The following is a 23,038-nucleotide window of genomic DNA, read 5'->3' on the forward strand; positions in this document are numbered from 1 at the left end:
CTGATGAACGTTAGACTTTGGACTTTGGACTTTGGACCACGAATGCAGTCAACGAATTAGTCGAATAACGTGATGAAAAACTGTTATCGTGTTGCAGAGATCTAGTAACACTTGTAACTTTTCGGTGACATAGAAGGTCAATTACCGGCATAGAGATATATACTTATATATCTCTATGATTACCGGTTGGTTATCTTCAAGGATACCATTAATTACATTTGTTTGTACGTCGCTTATCGCGCATGCGTAAAATTATCTATCCACATGTTTGCGAATAATTTTCGACGTGTCCTTTCGGCCGCCTGTCATCAGAGAACTTTTACCAAAGTCTCTTTGGCTTCTTATTCCCGTGTACAGCCATCGAAATTTCAGTTCGGAAATTTTCGAATTTCAGCAATGGCCTATTCAGGTGAACCTCGAGGTGCACCCAACTCTCTCGACTACCGCCTGTTCTTCAGTAAGTATGACACTGACAGCGCGCACCCAGTCCGCGCTTCCAGGCCGGACCCGCCGCTCTGGCTGTCCAATGCAGGGGCCCGTTCCTCGAAACCGTCATAAGTCCAACTTCTTGATTATCCCATTGATACGTGTGTTAATTTTATAATAATAATAATAATAATAATGTAACTTATATCGCGCCAAATCCACTCTGTGGAGTGCTCAAGGCGCGTGTAAACAGGAAAAAAGATCAAGACTTGAAAAGAAATGTTTTGAGATGAGTTTTGAAAGAATCAGAGGATAGGCCTAAACATTTTTTGATGTCTTCAGGAAGGCCATTCCATAATTTAGGACTAGAGTATGCAAATGATCTTTCCCCCCACGTTTTGGTAATTTTGGGGGTCACAAGAAAATTGGAAGTGGATGAGCGTAGAGGTCTTGCAGGAGTGTAGTTTTGGATTAGAGAGATAAGGTATTGAGGAGCAGAGCCGTGAACGCAATGAAAGGTAAGCAACAAAATTTTGAAAACAATGCGATCTTTTACTGGGAGCCAGTGTAGCGACTGCAAAACTGGGGAAATGTGGGTACGCTTGGTGGTCAGAGAAACAATACGAGCTGCAGCATTTTGAAGCTTCTGGAGCTTGGACAGTAGATTCTGGGGTAGATTGATTAGGAGGGCATTGCCAAAATCAAGACGGGAGGAAATCAGAGCATGAACTAATTTTTCGGTGGCAGACTTGGACAAATATTTACGAATAAAACCGATATTACGCAAGTGGTACCTTACTGATCTACAAATATTAAGAACTTGGTTAGACATTGTCATATGTGAGTCAAACATAACACCGAGATTGCGACACGTTTGTGACAAGTGAATTATGTGGCCAGAAAATGAAATGCAATTGATATTAACTTTACTAAGCTGTACTTTGGAACCAAATATAAGGAATTCACATTTGTCTAAATTTAATTTCAAGGAATGTGCGAGCAACCAATCAAGAACATCAGCCATGCAAGATTCAAGGCGATGAACAGCTCGTTCTGCAGCGGCTTGATCTGAATTGAAGGAAATCATAAGTTGAATATCGTCTGCGTAAATATGATAATCTATGCCATGTTGTAACAAAACTTGTCGCAATCCGATTAAATAAATTGAGAAAAGAGTGGGCCCGCCCACAGAACCTTGTGGTACTCCACAAGAGAGAGGCAAAGCAACTGATTTGCAACCATTAATACAAACGATCTGAGAGTGGTATGACAGATAAGACTCGAACCATTTGTATGCCTCACCCTTGACACCAAGTGAACTAAGTGTGTTCAAAAGGATAGTGTGATTAACGGTGTCGAAGGCGGAGGACAAGTCTAGCAGCAGGAGAGCAGTTGAGTTACCCCTATCCATCCCTTGCAGGATGTAGTTGGACACATTCACAAGCAGTGTTTCCACACTATGATGGGTTCTGTAACCTGACTGGAAAGGGTCGAACAAATGATTGTCCAGAAAATAATCCGAAAGACGAGAAAACACAACCCTTTCAAGAATTTTGAACAAAAAAGGTAGGTTTGAAACTGGTCGATAATTTTGGAGGGAATTTCGGTCCAGAGAAGGTTTCTTCAACAACGGAGTAACATGAGCTATTTTCAATGAGGAAGGAACATGTGCCTGCTCTAAACTCAAGTTAATCAAGTAAGAAAGGATGGGAGCGAATGTGGAGGAACAGTCCATTAATAATTTAGTGGGAACAGGGTCTAACTGACATGATTTGGGGGGTAGTTTACGTAAGAGTGACATAATCTCATTGGGGGTAGTAGGTTGTATTACTTCAAAGGAAGAGGAAGTAAGGGGATGGTGTGGTGTTTCGTCAGGTGATAAACTGTCGCAGATGGTCTTGACTTTCGTCTGGAAGAAGTGGATGAATGTAGAGGCCATTTGCTGGCTATCCGTGTGGGCTGGAAGTGGTGGTAATTGTCGACGATTCAGAAGTCGGTTTGCTACTGAGAAGAGCTTTCTTGAATCATTCCGACAGTCTTCAATAAGATCTACAAAGTATGAGCGCTTCGCCTTTTTCACAAGTGAATTTACGAGGTCACGCTGGGCACAGTACAGTTCTTTGTCAGTCTCAAGTCGGCCATTGGCCCTCCATTTCCTCTCCAGTTGTCTACGTATCCTCTTCTGAGTACGAATGTCGTTGGTATACCACGGACAGTCTGCATGATTCCTCACTTTCCGTGATCTCTGAGGGGCATGAGCATCTAGAACCCTCCCGAGTTCTAACTTGTATTGATGAACAGCTTCTTCAACACTACATGTAGCAGGAGCAGTGATGTTGCAGTCAGCAATGCTATTCGCGAAGGTCTCTCTGTCAATATCTCTGATGTTACACACGTTTTGATGGGATAGTCAAGATTAATTTGTTAAAACAGTTTACCAGGGCGATCGTATGCAATCAATTTGTTTTTGGCTCAACAAGGAAGGGGGGGGGGGTTTGGTACTGGACAGGACCAATTGGTATAGTCTAGATCTATAGATCTAGACTAGGTCTACTGTTGAGCAGTTGAGTAAAAAAAAATGAATCATAAATACGTTGGTTCATTCCAGACTACACTTTTACGGGGAGGTTTTTTCATAAACCGGGAGATTGCCGGAGGGCGTAGTGGCGGGAGTTTACGACTCTCGAGCTGCAGCTGGTGGGACGGCGGGAGAATGAGCGTGAACGTGGTGGTGTGATGTGAGACTCGCTCAAAATGCGGGAGGGTTGACAGCCCTGGTTTATTCGGGGTTATTTGGGCGCTTGTTCAGAAACGTATCCAAAACTTGACCCGTGACTCCCGCGTGGAGGTACCCTACTAAAACATAGATCTACCCAAAATGAAGTAAATATTCATTAAATGTCCAAATAAAGATCATGAGTTAAAAACTAAAAGTCGTTATGTTTATTAATATTACCTGTTTCGTGTCAATTTTCTTGTTATTTTTCGAGTATTTTTCGGATAAACGTTGATATTAGTATAAACTTTTTCACAGGTTTCACGGCAAACAGCGCTGTTGCACTAGCTAAACAAGTACATACAGAGGTGGGCTGCGGGTGGGCGCGCCCCTGTGTGAAGTTATCTACCGTAATGAGGATCTGAGACACGGTAGATAACTCCACACAGGCGCCCGCCCGCAACCCACCATCGGTATGTCCTTGTATTGTTTCTGAACAAGCGCCGTTATTTGTTCAAGTTTTGTTTCTACTTACAACTGTAAGTTAGGTCGCTGTATGTGCATGTGTGTTGGTTGTGTATCACTACCAGCAACCTAAGATTATTATTTTGTGCATGCAGCATGGTGGGTGGACGCACATATTTTATGGAAGAATTTCGGTGTTGGGAAGACCGGTGTTGAGGAAGACTGGTGTTGGGAAGACCAGTGTTTGTCCAAACTATTTTTTAAAGAATTGAGTGATGTTGCGGAGATGACAGATGAACTTAATGAAGGATCATGACATCATGTCCATTGATTCTGACTTTGTAATCTAACTTCTGTTAAAATTAGCCTTCATCATGTTCATAAGCCCAGCAAGGTGATGTTATGAAATATGATATTGATATATCACAAAGCCATAATTAGAATCTCATTTGTCTGTGTGGAAAGTGATGCAAACAAATCGTCAAATTAATGTGTACAAGTACAAGTGTAGGTACAGTAGTCTATAGACTACCTTTCATGATTCCAGCACACGACGATCCGCGCAAAATACAATATCGAATTAATCGAATAGTTGAATAAATGAATTACAAGTTGTGTATGCGAAAATGACTGCTTTTGTATTACTTCACAACAATAGCTGTTAATATTTTGTCATTGTTGTGCTATTTTAAAATCTGTAGAAATCCAGAGAGTGCAATCATGCCATAAATTTGATCTTGCTTACTTTCTTTCAGATGACCCTATATTTAATTTTAACCATGCTCATTCCATGTATTCACCACATGTTCTTTTTTATGTCCTTTCAGGGAACAGCAATGGTCAAGTGATATCTCCATTCCACGACATTCCGCTCTATGCTGATAAAGAAGTAAGAAAAGGAATATTTGTGTTCTATCTTTGAAGTAAAGGTCACTAATTGAAGGCATGGGCCTGAGACTGAGTTTGGGCTTTTGTTCAATAGATCGTTAAACAAACTAAGTTAGTCTGAGCCTCTGAGGTCTAGGTTTTCCTTTTGTTCTACATGATCTTAGACACAGGGACAGGCTTAACTCAATTCAACAGAGTTTAAATGAATTTGTAGAATACGAACCATGTTGTTGTGTATAAAGATCACACAAATTGGGGAGGCTTTCTGTCCGATCATTGTGTGGTATTTAAAAAAAGCAAAACGGCACTTGTTAGTTGTACTCATCGACTGGATAGCCATAAAGATACTTTTAATATGAACCTTTTATTCATTTTTTTAATTTGTCTTGGTCCTCCTTACCCTGTCCATGTATATTGTACTCTGTTTACAGGAACAGATATGCACTGATAAAATTGCTAAAAGGCACAGATACTAGGTCTGTTTTGAAAATGTAGGTAAAAGTTCAATGGCCTACTGCCCTGATAGGGTTAAGATGACATTTCAATAGCAGATTTGCAAGTCTTTTGATTCATCATATTTTTGTAACAGATTTGTATGTTCTACAAAATCAGAGAATAGCAATGAATATAGACATACTAAAGCTTTCCTGTGCCGACAGAAAGAGCTTGTGAGGACTCTCGTGTTATTTTAGCTAGCATTGCTAAAGCTTGTTGTCATTAATGTCTACATTCCGGCAGCCAATCACAGCCTGTTATTTTTCGCGCGCTTTGTTCCGTTAGGTTCCGATTATATTTTCTGATTTTGTCTGATTTTAGCTTTCTGTTGAATGAGTGCAAGATGAAAAGTATAAGTATGTTTGAAGTCGCTGCTGTTCTTAAATGTTTGTGTGTGTTTTTATTGTATACACAGGAAATTAATTACTCCCTGTGTTTGAGTTAGGCAAAGTCCAAGAGGTCATTAATACAGAAATTATTGAACTTTTGTTCTGTCTGAGCTAAGTGTATATTGATCTTTCAAGCTCATGAAAGATTTATCTGCCAAGTATTTGTGTCTACTTTTATGAAGTTTTGCAATCTGTGTGTGGTTTGTAGTACAAGCTTATTCAAAATAATGACTTTGAATAAATAAAAAAGAAAAGAATTGTTTGCCTAATAGCAACATGTAGGAAAACATTAAAACTATAAAATATCATAGAATTCAGTGAGGAATTGGTGGCTCATCAAAACACTTATAAATATTCTATTTCACATCTTTTAAAGAGTCAATATTAAATTTTATGTAAACATTTCTTCTATTTGTATAGTCAACTTTGACATACATACGTTTATGATTACTTCTATGCAAGCAATGATACTGAACAACTTGATATATTTTTAAAGATTACCAATTTACAAATAATGGTACTACATGTATATACCAACTTTGACAAATGAAGAATTCACGATCAAAATCATACTTTGCAAGTGAGACTTTTTCTATATACATAAAGATGATTTGTTTTTATTTTTATGGTAAACAGCTATACTTTCTATTCAGAGCTATAGTAATACACTGAAATGTTCTGCTCAAAATTAGCGGCACTGATGTACAAATACATTACAATTCATTATTGTAAGCGGTAAAAAATTCTTCATCGGTTTCCTTTCCCTTTGTAATTTACAGAATCAGATTTTGAACATGGTTGTGGAGGTTCCTCGATGGACCAACGCCAAGATGGAGGTAAGATTGTATGATGTTAAACACATCCCTAAATAGGCACCATTTTAAAGTTGCCAATTTGAATCTGATTCATTTTGCACTGTTTTAAAACCATCTTAATAAGTTATTCATGCACAGGGCCACTTACTGTAGGTGCTTCTATTGGCATAACACCATAATATTGCGACTTGGAGAGGTACAGTTATGATGTTTTAGTAAATATATATGCACATGAACAAATGAATGAAAGACAACTTCTTGCCATCCCATTCCATCTTTTCAATGCTTTGGGTACCACCGAAGGATTGACCTGTCCATTTGGATTAATTTCTTCACGTCTTTTCTGCTGGTACCCTTTCCTTCTTCCACCCTGCACTTGCCAACAAAGATTTTTATACCTGGTTGACCGTATGCTCACGTAGAGTGTTGAGGTCTTGTGGATGCGTCACTAGTCTAGTTCTGGACCATATATTGATTTTTGTTATTCGCCGACTATAAACGTTAAGCCGAGTGATGGCGTGATCCTTAGTGATTGCGCGATCCCCACAAACCGCCGATAATAGTGGGGATCGCGCAATCACTAAGGATCACGCCATCACTCGGCTTAACGTTCATAGTCGGCGAATAACAAAAAATCAATATAGGGTCCAGAACTAGACTAATGCATCACCAGACTATGGATCACATGTTCTGTAGTTCAAGTATGTTCAGCACTAATGTCCATTAGCTTGACATCAATCTATACTCGCCACTCTCCACCCAGGTGTAGTAACTGGGTACCTTTTAGGAACTGATTCCTTGCAGTTGTCAGCTCCTGAGAAGAACAGCTGAGCGAAAGACAGGATAATAATACACTTTGTTGGAGCATCTCCTGGGATGGATGCTTACTGTGCAATATACATGTATAGATAAACAGTTAACAACTAAATTATTCATACCCTTACACAGTGTCATTATTTTTTAAAACTATGTGAAATATTTATTTGTCCCGATTCATGTTTCTTGAGAATGTACGTTTTAAAGCTTCTATCTAAAAGTATTAAACAAAGGCCCCTAATTCAACCAGTCCATCTTCAGTCTTGAGATTCGAAAAAAACATGAATAATTTTTTTTTTTTTTTATAAATATAATGCTTCCTGGGAGAAATTTCAATAGTTTAAACATATTTGTGGCTTACACCCAGTAAATAAGATCGATTAATCGATCTGTAATTGAAAAACAGTCGCTGCCCGGCAAGCAGTAGATGGCAGGTTCAAATCCCGCTGGTTCCAAGATTTTTTCTGACTTGTTTTTCAATTACAGATCGACCAATCGATCTTTTTTACTGGGTGTAAGCCACAAATATGTTTAAACTATGAATAATTTTGTTGTTAACTGTAGATAAAGCTATTATTAACATTGTTTTTCTATTCATTGGTTATGTATTGTATATATTCACTCTTGTTGTTTAGATCGACACCGCCGCTCCCATGAACCCTATCAAGCAGGATGTAAAGAAGGGCAAGCTACGATTCGTCAGAAACTGCTTTCCTCATCACGGCTACATCTGGAATTATGGTGCCTTCCCTCAGGTAATTAACGATAGCCATTGGGCGACTCCTTGCAATATCTTTTTTCCATGTGTTTCATAACAAAATGAAGAAATCTATTAAAATTTTTATTTATTCATTTCTTTTATTGAATGTTATCTCACTTTATCCAATTTAATTCCATATTTGTTGATGCGTTGAATAAAAAAAACATCTAACACCATGTACCAGTAAATGAATAATTTGAAATAACATAATAAACAGCTTCTCTGATAAAGTGTTATTTAGTAGACATGTTGAAAACAAATCTAAAGTAAAGTATCAAACAGATATGGCAATTGAATAACAGTATCAATACTTAGTTTAATACATCAAGAGAGTTTTCATTCGTAAATGAAATATTAGAAAAATATTTTCAGCAAGTTTCTTTCACATCTCGTTCATTTCTTTCTTGACCTTTTGTGGCATTTTCTTTTAGACATGGGAGGATCCTAACCATACAGACGCTAGTACAAAGTGTAAAGGAGACAATGATCCTCTGGATGTGTGTGAAATCGGCAGGAAGGTATGAAATCTCTTCTCGGTCTCTTATCATATCTCTGTAGAACTAACCTTGTTACTGCCAGACATGCAGCTGAGGCAGGTCAAACCAATTCAGGGTTCCACACTATTGGGTTTGGTAAGGGGTCAGGACTGAACTTTCATTATAGTCAGAATGCAGTACAGTGAAATCTGTCTATAAAGACCACCCAAGGGAGACAAAAAAGTGGTCTTTATTTTTAGGCAGATGGCCTTTATGTACAGGTTCCTTTGGTACATGTTTCAATGAGAAACCTTTTTCAACGGAAGCAAGAAATTTTGGTCTTTGAAGACATGTGGGTGTTTAAGCAGGTTTGACTGTATTTAAGAATTTGGATATTTGGGGGGGGGGGGTCCAGACTTAAATTTAGGGCACCCATGTGTGGCGGGCACCTGCTGGTGTTGACCCCTGTTTATTGGTTCAATTTTTTTTTTTTTTTTTTATGTATAGGAATGATATCAATTATTAATTTTCTGATATTAAATGGAGAGTCACATGTGCAGTTCTTAAAAGTTATGTATATTTATTCATACATTTTTAATATGATATTTTGTCAAATATGCCTTTGAAAATCTATACGCTGGATGCGGTATTACAAATAGAGACGGCAGATGTTGGGATCATGGTTAAAGCAAGATCGCATTGACAATCTTGAGACTGCAATAAGCCTTTGAATTCATCTCAGAGCACGGTCCAGTCTGCTTTCTCTCAGTAGTCATTTACTAACTTCAAAAATTTTTGTATTGTGGTTGTTAAAGCCCCACTGCACTACTTAAAGCTACTTGCCCCCTCTATATAGCAAACAATGCCTAATCAGTGCCTGTTGGTCCCCCATGATCCTCTTTTTCTTATGTTCATTGAGAGCTGATTTGATGAGATATACACCTGTCAGTGACCTTGCAGGAAGGTCTAATCCCCTGGTCGAACTACTGCAGACAGGCTTAATGTAATTTTCTGATTTGTTTATTTGTATTGCAGGTTGCCAAGAGAGGAGAAGTTATCCAGGTGAAGGTCCTAGGAACTCTTGCTATGATTGATGAAGGTAATTCAATATCTCTTCCTCCTGTCGGTCCCTGTGTTAAGCTTCCTAAAAGTATTGATAATGGAAATTGTGATGTCGATCTTTCTGAATCTACACTGTTGACGTTACATGCAAAGAAATGGGGTACCCTATAAAACATGAAAGTTCATTGTTTATGGTTATGTTTTTTATGCCTCCACTACAAAGTAGCCGAAGGCATTATCATACATGCCAACTGTTCAGATTAAAGAGGAACATTCCTCTTTTTTGGAGAAGATAATTATCATTTTAATGCAGGTGTTCCTCTTCCTGTACAAATTTGTCTGTAGTATTGAATAGGAGAGTTAGGATTGTTCCTCTTTTTTTTTAAAATAGCATAATTTGTACAGATTTCTGATTTTCAAATGTTGGCATGTATGCATTATGTTTTCTGGTTGTCCGTACGTACATCCATACGAACCCATTGATGGACTCTCGCCAAACTTGGGTGATGTATTTATCTTGCAGAGCCAATGAACTGAGTAGATTTTGGGGTCACGAGATCCAAGGTCAAAGGTCACAGGGCTCATTATGTATGCAAAAATAACCAGTGAACGCGTTATCTCAAGAACCCATTGATGGATTCCCGCCAAACTTGGGTCATGTATGTATCTTGCAGAGCCAATGAACTGATTAGATTTTGGGGTAACGAGGTCACATGTCAAAGGTGATAGGGCTCATTATGTATGCAAAAATAACTTGTTTCTTTTTGGTTTGTAAAATTGCTCCATGGCGAAGGCATCGATTTTCGACTGCGCACGGTCGAAGGTCCATCTAGTTTTTTTTTTTTAACCCATAAAAACAACAGAATCGCCCAACAAAAACTTTGCTTTACTATTTTCTCATTAAATTTTAATGAAAGAGTAAACATTTTTATGAAATCTCACTGACCCGGGGCCGACGAGCCAGTCGTAGTGTTGAGTTTTTTGTCAAAATCAGTTTTTTTAGGATACTCAGTCTGTTTTTTTGTGTCCAGAGGTTGGAATCTCTGCTTTTGGTACAATTTACCTTTAAATATCTGCCCATGCACGGATTGTATTTACGAACTGGCCTATTCAGTAAAGAGAGTAATGTGAAAAGGGATCAGTTTCTTTTAAAGGACAAGTCCACTCGAAAAAAAACTTACTTTCAATAAAAGCAGAAAAATCAGACAAACCAATCAAAAAAAGTTTGAGCAAAATCGGATAACTAATAAGAAAGTTATGAATTTTTGAAAAAGTATGTAAAACAATGGAACAATGAGAATCACGACACAAATTGCCAAGATGGTTATCAGTTTGTGAAGTCATGTCCTCACAACTTATCAATTGCTTTTATATAGTTTAATCCCATTAATTTCCCTTTTTATCCCCCACAACTTGATTTCCCCATGCCTTTGCCCAGGTTATATGATTTGTATTATATTGCGTGCATGACATTTCCCAAAAACTTTTATGAATTTTGAAGAATCGATACTATTTGCCGAATATTGTATTTCATAATTATTGATTTTTATATAAATAGTTGATCAAAATTCAATTTTTCATGATTTAACTGGACGAAAATTACCCTTTATTTGTGCATCCACACAAAAACATATTACTAACAATCTAACTTGGATGCTGGTGTGAAGAAATAAGAAATTTATATTATCAATATAAAGAAAATAATTAGTGGATAGTGAGGACCATACGTCACAGACTCATGAGTGAGTTGCCAATTTTCGTAGTGATTTTGAAAAAAATTCATGTCATTAAAAATTCATAACTTTCTTATTAGTCATCCAATTTTGCTTAAACTTTTTTTGATTGGTTTGTCTGATATTTCTGGTTCTATTGAAAGTAACTTATTTTTGGAGTGGACTTGGGCTTTAAGTAAAAATGTACGTATTCCAAGTCACCTAACCACCAAGGAACCTCTTTATTTCTAGGTGAAACTGACTGGAAGATTTTTGCAATTGATGTGACCGACCCACTGGCGAAAGACATGAATGGTAAGTTACATTGTTTGTGCGTTTCTGTGGTTATTTAAATTTGGATACTTTGGAATACTCTATTACCGTGATGCATTTGCAGGAGCTCCACCGCCGACCCTCTTTGCATAGTTGCCATTTTGGAGAAATCGATGAACTGTACTGCAGACTTCATCAATATTAAAGCTTATCTGCCGTAGTTTACAGGAGGAATTAGACTGCCCTGCAAGGTCACTGGACAGGTGGTTATCTCATCAACTCTGCCTTAAGTTTACATAAGAAAAAGAGGATTATGGGGGACCAATGGTCACCGATTAGGCATTGTTTGTTATATAGAGGGCGCAAGTAGCTACAAGTAGTGCAGTGGGCCTTTAAAACAATGATGCAGGGGGTGCCTCGTCTTGTTTGCCCCATAGTCGTGCGCACATGGACATTTTCTGGGGAAAAAAACGTACAGTTAAACCTGTGTATTTAGGCCACCCCAGGGAAACACATAAGATAACCACTGTAGACAGGTGGCCTTTCTAGAAAGGTTCTTCAACACATGTTTCCTTCTAGAATGAGATGAAATTAAGAGGTTCAAAATAGCTGTTTTTTCCTCTTTTTTTGAACATTTCAACATAACTCATAAATATGGAGCTTCATTACTTCTCATTTCTTATCTTAAAACAATTTTTTCAGACATTGATGACATTCGGAGGTTGATGCCCGGCTTTCTGGAGGTGAGTAGAAATGGTTCTTAAAAATAAACAAGATCTTACAACATTTGATGGATACCCTTAAAACTTGTACAGCTGTATGTCAATTGAAAAAAACCGTCATTCAATTTAATATTAAAAATGTTACATACATTTGGATTGGATGAACGATCTTATGTAATTTATGTAGATTTTTGTATACTTATGTATACCATCAACTAATGAAGAGAGCCTCCTACAGAAACTCAGTTTCTTTCGGTAATCCTACGGCATTAGTTGATGGCTTTTTCCTGGTTATTGTATTAATTATTGTAATTCGTTTTCTAGTTATTGTTACTACTTTATGTTGCTGGAAATGAAATGAAATAAAAAATAAATAAAACAACATGAACTTCAATTGTGATGGTTACTTGCAACGAGGCCCCCATATTGTTATTATTAAGCCCAGCAAAGACTTGACATAGTAAACCACTTTATATTCTTTAACACAGAGTTAACACCCTCTCAGACAATTTCTCTGCATTCCAAGCAGATCGGCGTTAGCTCAAATTATTGTCAACCTTTCAGGCAGGTTAGGGATTGCTGAATTTGTAATATGACTGATTAATAACAATTTAGACAATGTACCATTCTTTGTAGGTGTAGTTAAAGAATAATAATGACTGTTGGACACATTTTTCTCAAAATATTCATCTGTTGCATGTGCATCCATTTTCTCTTCTCCTGGCATATGATATTATTGGGATAGACCACTCCGTAGTTAGCACATGGTTCAAATTACCCAAACTATTCACAGATCTTTTAATCATGGAGAAGTCCCACTTCGTTCATTTTAGAATAATCACTGCCAGAGTGATGAAGGTGCATTGTGAATACTATTGAGAAGAATACTTCCACCTGTGTTTTATAGAATGTACCAGGTTGGTGCATAATGATAACATAACTTTTTTTTAGAACTAATCCAGTATTCGTCCTGATGGGTTTTACAATTTTAGACAAACGACCTGTATAGCTCTTGCACAGATGTATCTTCAAACTGGCTTATTGTTTGCTACCATGTGCAGATTGTATGTATGAACTGGTTTATTGTTTGCTTCCTTTTCCAGGCAAGTGTGAACTGGTTCAAGATCTACAAGGTTCCCGACGGAAAGCCCCTCAATGAGTTCGCCTTCAATGAAGAGCCAAAGAACAGGGTAAGCAAATGAAAGGTGTCTTTTTACAGCGTCTGACCTGGAGAAACATTTTGAGGGGTCATTGACACAAAGACGAAACTCCATTCTGGCCATTTTGAGAAAAAGTGGTTTATGTGTCACTGAGCAATTCGGCCTTAAATAGTTAAGTACATGTTTCACTAGCCATTGACTTTAATGGGGTGTTGGGTGGAGAACAGTCTTTGTGTTTCCTGGAAAGCCCACATTTTTGTGAATATTTTTATATCAAATACTAGTACTCATTTTGGCAAAATATTGAGTTACGTCTTTCTGTCACTGAACCCTTGATTTAATCTAGTTGAGTGGCATTTAGGTTTCATTTCCTAGTCCTCTGTAATCCGTGTGTGTAATGTTCCTTTAAAAATTACTTTCAGCAATATTTGGTGACTTTGGTCTTGCCAGTCTAAGAAACTCTAGAATACTTGAAAATTACTGTACATGGATGATTGCCCCTTGTACAATCACCCCTGTACAACTTTCTAATGATAACTGGCCTGGATAATTATCTGTGCTGCTGTTTCGTTTTTACTAAAGGATTAGCAGATTGCTTCTATCGCCTAAGTAGTAGATTTAAGTATTGTGAATTATTGCTTTTGAAATGAGACATGTACATGTATAATTAGTATTCTTGTATAAAAGGTCTTCCTTTCAATTTATATGAAATGCAGCCAAAATCTTCTCTCTTTAGTACACAATCGATGGAAACACACTGTGGCAAAAGATATGTGCATACATGTATGGAATCACAAATATTTTTCCTCTGTATTTTTTGCAGGAGTTTGCCATGGGCATTGTTAACGAGACCTCAGGACAATGGCAGAAGCTTATCTCTGGCGAGTCAGATGCAGGCAAATTAAGCTGGTAAGTTACCTCTCTCAGTTGCTCGTAACACTCGGTATTTTCATGACCATATCCCCAATGTGGAACCCATTTCAAATTTTATTTAGCTGGTTTTGTTTTGTTTTGTTTTATTTCCGGTTTAAAGATACTATGTCCCTTTTGCAGCCAACATCAAATTCTGTAGAACTTTGCAGGAATTATGAATATGTCATGTATGTTGTAGCTGTGAAATTTAAACATTAGCAGTGTCCTAGTATTCAACTTATGCAAGGAGACCCGTTTAACCTTCTAGACTCCACTGTCGGACACTATTGAGTCATTTGAGTGACTGACTGACATCTTTTTTTCTTTGGTAATAACTAATAACATACATGAAATGAGCTGTAACAGGTACATGTGCTTTTGTCTACATTAATAACCCACTACTTGTAATGGCCAAAATTTAATTGATTGAATATTTTTGCAGCACAAAACGTACAACCAATTGGCGAAATGTCCTGAAAATCGGACTATTACTTAGGTGATTGCAATCACTCAAGTTGATTTGACTACTAATAGTCGTTAGTTTCCCACTAAAAGCCATTTTCGAACCCTTTCATTTTGAGAGAAGTTCTTAACTAGTATTGTCTTTCAAATGCTGTTGGAATTTAACCTTTTCATTTTTTGGGCCTCCAAATGGGACATACAGTGTAGTACCTTTAAAAGCATGTACATGCAATGTTCTTTATGAACATTAAAAATTATTATTCGAAAAGAATATGGCTGGATTGCTCTACTCAGAGCTATTATGAAATGGCTCTGTTCTTCCTAGATATCCAGCTCCTTGCCATAACGTCACATTATTTATCCCTTTTCTTTATCCACAGTCAAAATGTTACAGTGGACTCCAGCAAGTACAAGGTGTCTGCCGCAGAGGCGCAGGCAGAATTTGACAAGGTTAGTTTTGAGGAGGCGATGTGGCGCAAGAGGATCGTCATCTGGGTCTCATGACTTTTGCATACCTGCCAACCCTCAAGAATAATCCTGAATATTACGTTTTTCGGATTTCTAGGACCTGAAAATCCGGAATATTCTGTTTTTTTCAAAATTTCAATTTTTTTTATTTTTTATAAATAATTAAAATTATTATTATTATTTTGTTATTAGTATTTTTTTTTTAAATACTCAAAAGCCATATTAAGCTTGTTTTAACATGTGCCGCGATGTGAGACTTCACGTCTTGTGCATGATCGAGCAGCGAATTTGTATTCGCTTTTTGGTGAAGATTTACCACGTATTGCCAGTTACGCTGCCGTTGCAAGTCTGATTTTCGAAGGTATACAGTGATAAAAATTCCTAATCCTATTTTCAAATGTTGGCAGGTATGCTTTTGTTATGCGCTTGGGTTTGAGTCCCGCGCTAAGCAGACAAAAATGCAAAATGGTTGCCGCGCATTGTGTGTATTAGAGCGCGCCCCTCCCCTCCTTATAGATGCATGCTTGGGTTCAGGGGAAAACACTCCGTTTATCGGACAAGAGCATTAACCGGAGGCCCCATCTGGAGTAGAGTCACACGTAAATACGCTACACTTCTCGAAAAAGAGTAGGGTGTAAACCCTGTGTTTCGCGTGCCTGCATACAAAACCGGTAATTTTTCTACAGATCTTCGTGATAGGCTGCATAGCCCTTAGAAGAAGGAGAGGAGGAGGGGTTACAGTTGCTGCATCAGAAATCTCCAATGGATTCCCTCTTATTTTCAGAGATATATCTTGTCTAGAAACCTTAACATTTTCCTTGAAAATGCATGCCTCATCCCCTGTAATGCAGTCTAAGTAAATATTGTTTTTGTTTAAATCATGGATTTTATTTAGAGCACTGTGTTTTTTTTTTGTTGACTTGTCTTTAAAACCCCTACCTTTTTTTAAATAGGAAAACAAAATTCATCCAAAAGCATTGTCAGAGTGAATTTTCAATATTAGTTGCATTATAACATATAAATTATATGTCATTTTGGTAAACATTTTTTTCTAGGAATGTTCCATTTATATACTTTTGAAGTAATGAACTATAATATCAAACACTTGTTTTTCTTCCCCACCTTCAGGCTGCACCTGTAGCTGATCTTATACCTAGGGACCCAGAAGGTAAGATCACTTTCATTTATTCTAGAAAAATGCAGGAATGGTAAATAATATACAAAGCGTTGATGACTATGACAATATCTGTAAGCATTTACAGATATGCTATTACTGTACGGTAGTCATCACTGTTACCTTGTCTGTGTGAAGAAGATACAGAAATGTGAAGCACATTGTGGAGGTGTCGTGGTCTAGTGGATACGTCACCGGTCTATGGATGACATGGTTCGCTGTTCAAGTCCCGCTGCGGCACCAATATCCTGCATACAGTAAAAGGATAATTGCATTTACCAGCAAATGTTATTCCTTATGCCTGATTCTGTTGAATGCAAAAGAAAAATCAAGCAGAATCAACATTGAACATGTGAATTTAGAGTAGATAGTATAACATTTTACTGTTATATCTATTCCAGAGTTGTGTTTTGAAGCAAGTGATATAATCCTTTCTTGAATGTGAATAGTAATGAAATGTTTACAACAACACTAATTTGTATTCACCTTTCCTATATCTGTATCTTTAAATTGCAGTTGACAACAACAACCATTTTGTGAACACCAAGGCTTGACTATCTCACCCTGCTCATCCCAAGAAATGTGCCTCTTCTCACCTTTGACCCTGTTATGTAACCTCTGACCCTGTTATGTAACATGCCTCTCATGTTTCTGCTTTGTATCTTCACCCGGTAGATATCCATTTTTACTGGATTCTTTGATTGTGCTGTGTTGCTCAGTCATCTGTTTGAAAGGCAATTCTATATGGGCAGTATGAATTCTTTGTGAGAAGGGGAGGGTTAGGGGGCGGATTTGAAGATTAAATTGAGGGTGGTCTTAAGATTGCATGTGTCTGTAGATAAGTTAATAGGAAAGGGTGATTATGTATTACATAAGAGATAACTTGTGTATTGGAAGGTTTTAGAATATTATAATCAAAATGGTAACAAATTGTCTCAACCTTGCTGAAAACTGCAAACAATGAAAAGCACTGAAAAGCACTGAACACAGATTTAAGTATATGGAACTACACTGACAAGTTGCATCACAATTTTATCCAAAGTTTGAAACTGTTTTAAATCTAATAGCCGGGTAATACAAATTCTTTTCACGTGACATGGTTTCTATGGTACCCGTACCCTTGTAAAGCTCACAAATTATTACACTAGCACTCAAGGTTCTCTTTATTACAGCTATTTTTGTTATAATTTATATTGAATTTCCACCTGTAGAATCATGCAGCAAATCAGTGATGTAGTCTAGAACTTGTGTTCCAAGACCTGGAACTACATGCATAGGAACAGGTCTATAACACATAGCTGGAAATCTGTATGTGTACCAGTATAAGTGACAGGGAGCATCATGCATCTTACAATTGAAAGTAAAGAGTGTTATTCATGTTACCTCAATTAATTTTAGCTTTATATCTTAACCGACATATAAGGATTTGCAGCTGATTTATAAAATAGATTGTGATATTTATGAGTCATGTCCTGGGTTCCACGCAATAGACCATTTTTGTTATGTGTTACATAATTTCTATGTATATGTAGGTCTTGGCTACGATAGTTAAATGATCAAGTGCAAATCCAAGATATCTGGGGGGCGTTTCACACAGCCTTTTATCAATGACAAATGACAAAAATCTGTGACAAATCTGCTGATAACCAATCAGCAGCAAGGATTTCAGTAGCTTTTAAAAAAAACTGTCATTTGTCACTGATGACAAGTTTTGTGAAACACCCCCCCCCCCCAGGTCTCATTGTGTTCTCCTTGTGTCCATTACCATGTAGAGTCAAACCTGCTTCAGTGACCACCTGTCCACAAAGACCATGTTTTTAGTTTTCCTTGAAAATGGTTTCTCATTGAAACATGTACTAAAGGAACCTGTCTACAAAGACCACTTTTTGTGTTTTCCTGGGGGGTTTGACTGTATTAGGTAATGCTGAAATTATTGAACATGATAGCTACCTTTGACCTTCATATTTCCTCCCTCTGATCTAAGCTAAATTATGGCTGTCACATTGATGTAATGATCAGAAAAACTAAAACACATTGGACAGAATGCCTTGGAGTTTTCCTCCAATGTTGTAGGTCCATGTTTAACCCTTACTGTACTGGGGGGGGGCCTGGGAGGCCCCCCCCTCGACATTTTCGGAGATTGCGCCGCAACCGCTTGGAATTTTGAATTGTCGTTTCATGACTTTTTTTCCTCAAGTCTTACGCACATTTTGATACCATTTTCGTCGAAATCGGATATACCTGTAAGGCGTTACATAACAATTAGTATGCGCATGTCATCAAAAAAAAAAAAAAAAATGAAAATCGCATCAAAATTTGCATAAATTATCATTATTAATTACATTAAAATAACTTTTTTGTGTTAGAAAAGAAGTTTCATATGAATAATGAGTTTCAACATTCAAAAAGTGGAGTTTGACACGTTTTCGGTAAAATGCATAAAATTAGTGCATTTTGCATAATTAATTAGGCTAACGACAAAAATTTGCATATTCGGAAAAAACTAATTATACCATCTTGTTCCTTACGTAAATATCTACAAACATGCAAATTTTCGTGTTCATCGGACAATCGACGGCCGAGATCATAGGGGGGGGCCTCCCAGGCCCCCCCCCCAGTCAGTGGGTGCTCAAAATAGCCCAGTACAGTAAGGGTTAAGCCTACCTGCACTAGTTTTGGCCAGGAGGGATAAGACCTCCCTGCATGGTCACTGGCAGGTGGTTATCTCATCAAATCAGCTCTCAATTAACGTAAGAAAAAGGGGACCATGGGGGACCAACGGTCACCGCTTAGGCATTGTTTGCTATATAGAGGGCGCAAGTAGCTATAAGTAGTGCAGTGGGGCTTTGAGGTTTATATGTGCTTGGCTGAAAGGATGGTGAAGACCTGAAGATGCTTTCCTTTGTTTAATCAAGAAAAAAAAGCTCATATTGCATGATATAAAAATATTCTGGATTTATGTAGGTCTTGATAGGGGTGATTGATCTCCTTATGTTACAGATTACTTGCTAATTATAGAATTTAATATTCATTTCCATTTGCTTTGTTGGGGAATCGGTTGATATGAAACATTTGGCCGAAAGGATGAAACATGAAAATGAAACATTTGTTCACAACTCAGATTGGGAATGGAGGGTATCTTCCTCTCATTTATTCTGATGTACATGTATTGACCTGGGATGGCACCAGATAAAGTAAAGCTTGTATCTTTTAACTTCGGTGATTCAAATAGTAATTTTTTTTTTTTTACAATTATTGATTTGTTTTCTCATCACAGGGCTAGGGTTGCTTGAAGAGTTATGTACTTCAGGGCCGGTATTCAATTCAATACTTAGAATAAGTGAGAAATTTACTAAATAAATTACTAAGCTTAGAACTTTACTTATCTCGTATTCAAATCGCATTTTAGACTTTAAAATACGTAAGATAAAATTTAAGTAAAATACGTCGCAATAAATGGGTCCTAATATAATTGTGCATAGGATATTATCCTGGGTTAGAAAACCATATGCCTACCAATCAAGGCCTCCAATTAATTGACTTTAAGTCTGGTAGGGAGCTGTCTTAAATTTATGGTAAAATACTTAGTCAAAAGTTTGAACTGAAAACCAAAATTGGCTAAGGATTTTATCTAAGCCTAAGTAAAATACTCATATTTCAAACTTAAGTATTGAATTGAATACCGGCCCAGACTTATACAGTCCTGATGTAAAATTAGATACATGTTGAACACTTAACCATCACAGCTGATGTATGTATGGTAAATCAATATCTATTTGTGTTTATTCTATTTATTTCATTCCAAATGTGCATGTCTTGGGATATATTGTGCTATCTAAATAGCTTCTTTTTCTGTTACTTTGGTGGTCTTATTATACAGTGTTGTGTGATTTTTTTTTGGTGAGATATTTTTCAAATTGTGAGATATATTTGTTGCTCAAATCTCTTGAATTCTTAGAGCATGTTATCTACTGGGAAGTTTTCTAGCAACACTTTACTGTCCAAATTTTCTTTTTAATATCAGGGAAAAATAGAATCTAAGAGTAACACATCTCCTTTTCACATGACTAGAAATATTGCCAAATAAATCAGAAAGTAAGTAAATCTTTTTGAGATTCTCAAACCATGTAATTTTTTTAATGTACCATTCTTGTAGACTGTCCTCTGTAGAATTATTAAACCGTTAAGACGCTTACTCCAATATGTAATTTCCTATTGTTTCTGATATACAGCACACCTCTCTTATACTTAAAAGTGTTATGCGATTGTAATCCAAAGAGTAATTCAAAATAACTTATTATTTCTTATATTTGTTTCTTTCTTCAGATATGGAAAAAAATCGTGACATTTGTTTGAGAATGAATACAGTTGTTTTTATTATACATGTATAAATATATATATCTTGTATTCACTATCCATTAATTCAGAATTGATGATTGGCTGTAAGCAATGACGTCACTCATCAGATGGATGTGCATTTTCTTTATGTAGTTTGTTTCAAGAATGATTTCCTTATCCGTGTGTTCATGTGACTCTGTGTGTGGCAGAATAAATCAATTGAAATACATGTATAATAAAGTGCAAATACTACCTTGAAAATAAGAGTTTAAGTGTTATTTGTGATGGAGAAGATGAGAAGAAAACTTATTTATTTTGTAATCGTATGATGATAGCGAAAGGGTGTTGAATTTACTTTGGATGTCTTTTATCTCTTTGGTTTATTCACTTGACTCACAATCTAAGGGTTGAGGGTTCGAATCCCAGCCAGGCACTAATGTCCTCTGGCAATTATAATCGCAGGGATTGAAGAGAAAAAGCATCGAGGCTGATGAAGCTTCCTGGGGTAAACAAAATTATTATAATAATATTATTTTATTTTTTCATAAAATCCTCTTCTTTTTTCCAGAGGGATTGTGGGGGAACGTATTGCAGAAGGTTAAAAATCCATGGAATAAATTATAAGGTACATTTGAAACGTTGTGAGAAGAAAAAAAATGAGAAAACATGAATGATTTTACGTACGGGTTCTTTTAATACATTTTTCAATGAGAAACACAATTTAAGTGATACAAAAAAAATCTGGTCTTTATATGCAGGTAAGCTTTCTATACATGTGGTATTGTGGTGATATGTACTCAGGATTCAACTATACATATTTATTGTTAAAGAGCCTTTAAAGGTACTATGTCCCATTTGCAGGCCCAAAAAATGAAAAAGTTAAATTCCAACTGCATTTGAAAGATAATACTAATTTAGAACTTCCCTAAAAAGGTGGGGCTTGAAAATGTCTTCAAGTGGGAAAATAACGACTGTTAGTTGTCAAATCGACTTTAGGGCTATAGAGCCCAAAAGTAATAGTCTTGATTTTCAGACAATTGTACTGAATGGTCATATGTTTTATGCTGCGCAAAGATTCAATCAGTTTAATCTTGGCCATCACAAGAAGTGGGTTATTGATGTAGACAAATGCTCATGTACCCTTTACAACTCTTTTCATGTATGTTATTCCCAAAGAAGAAAAAAAGCCAGTCAGTCACTCAATAGTGTCTGACAGTGAAGTCTAGCAAGTAAACGGGTTTCCTTGCATAATTTGAATATGAGGACACTGCTAACGTTTAAATTTCACAGATAGGACATACATGACATATTCATAATTCCTGCAAAGTTCTACAGCATTTGAGGTTGGCTGCAAAAGGGACATAGTACCTTTAAAGGTTAATGTACTATCCCATTAAGACACAGCTCTATGAATATAAAATAAGTCTATACATTAAAATATTCACATACTCTAATCTTCGTCTATTCATCGAATACAATACTGTTACCAAGACGTTTGATGAAAATGCATTTCCTTCAATTATTAGCATGGAATAGATCTATCCTCGGAACTGAGCTCAACTTTTAACTTGTTTGAGGTCTCGAAGCAAACAAAGTACTATCGGACAACCAAAGTCAGTAAAAGAAGATTTGGGTTGGCCGAACTGACCCACTGATTAGCAAACTAAAATTATATTGTATGCTATTTTAGGCAACAAAATAACTCAGTTGATGTCAAAACATGTATACACATTGTGCCTTCTAAGAGATGTATAATTATACCTGAATTCAGGGAGCAATTACTACACTGTCGCTCATATAGTTGGAATATTTTTTTTTTAACCCCAATTTATGGAATAAATTATCAATAATTCATTGAGTTCCCCCCGGTCCCCGACATAACAAAATTGTCTGTATACGGCTATATGCATTATGGCTCAAGGCATGGGCACACAGAAGATGTTTTTTTTTCTGTTGGGGACCGGGGGGGGGGGGAATTAAATGAATTATTGATAATCTATTTTCTTTACCTTGTTTGTTTTTGTCTCGCCTGCGTAGCAAAAAGCGAGACATAGGCGCCGCTTTTCCGGTGACGGCGACGACGGCGACGGCGGCGTCAACATCAAAAACTTAACCTAAGGTTAAGTTTTTGAATTTTTGATATAATTTTTTAAGGTATAAGTTCTTAGTCAATGAAACTTTGACTATAGGGTTATCAAGTATCCCCAATCATGTGAGTAGAATTTCAGAACACAAAGTCAAGGTCAAAGGTCATTTAAGGTTAACAAACTTAGACTTTGTTGTGGCATCAACATCAAGATTTTCAAAATGCTTCTTCTTCGTTATTTTTCAACCGATTTTGATTCTGATTGTTTCATATGATAGGGCTAGGAGGGGATTTAACATTTCTACACAGAATCGTGAAATTCCTTATCTATGCTAATTTATGCAAATTTATTCTAAATCACAAAAAAGGCTTCTTAATATTCTCCTTCATTTCTCAACCGATTTTGATTTGGTTTGTTTTATA

General features: G+C 36.8%; 1 protein-coding gene across 2 annotated transcripts; it reads left to right on the forward strand.

Moving 5' to 3' along the window:
• The first annotated feature begins 227 nt into the window (after positions 1–227).
• Positions 228–18,164, forward strand: LOC115918466 (inorganic pyrophosphatase-like). Of its 2 annotated transcripts, XM_030979907.1 has the most exons (13): positions 228–457; positions 4,435–4,496; positions 6,159–6,215; positions 7,646–7,765; positions 8,202–8,288; positions 9,282–9,345; positions 11,273–11,335; positions 11,996–12,036; positions 13,119–13,205; positions 13,999–14,084; positions 14,930–14,999; positions 16,146–16,185; positions 16,708–18,164. In XM_030979907.1, exons 1-13 carry the CDS (start codon positions 265–267, stop codon positions 16,743–16,745), a joined length of 1,008 nt encoding a protein of 335 aa, XP_030835767.1. In that variant the 5' UTR covers positions 228–264; the 3' UTR covers positions 16,746–18,164. The 2 variants fall into 2 exon arrangements, with proteins under 2 accessions (XP_030835767.1, XP_030835768.1); XM_030979908.1 differs by lacking the exon at positions 4,435–4,496 and having other exon boundaries at positions 230–457.
• Positions 18,165–23,038: the final 4,874 nt, after the last annotated feature.

Source organism: Strongylocentrotus purpuratus, unplaced genomic scaffold, assembly GCF_000002235.5.
Source record: "Strongylocentrotus purpuratus isolate Spur 01 unplaced genomic scaffold, Spur_5.0 spur5_scaffold_10, whole genome shotgun sequence".
Lineage (NCBI taxonomy): Eukaryota > Metazoa > Echinodermata > Echinoidea > Camarodonta > Strongylocentrotidae > Strongylocentrotus > Strongylocentrotus purpuratus.

What these genes read in the sequence shown, in the direction of transcription:
- LOC115918466 (XM_030979907.1), top strand. Translation starts at nt 265, where the DNA reads ATGTTTGCGAATAATTTTCGACGTGTCCTTTCGGCCGCCTGTCATCAG. An exon ending in TGTGTGAAATCGGCAGGAAG is followed by an intron (nt 8,289 to 9,281) that starts GTATGAAATCTC and finishes TTTGTATTGCAG; the next exon opens with GTTGCCAAGAGAGGAGAAGT. An exon ending in TGATGCCCGGCTTTCTGGAG is followed by an intron (nt 12,037 to 13,118) that starts GTGAGTAGAAAT and finishes TTCCTTTTCCAG; the next exon opens with GCAAGTGTGAACTGGTTCAA.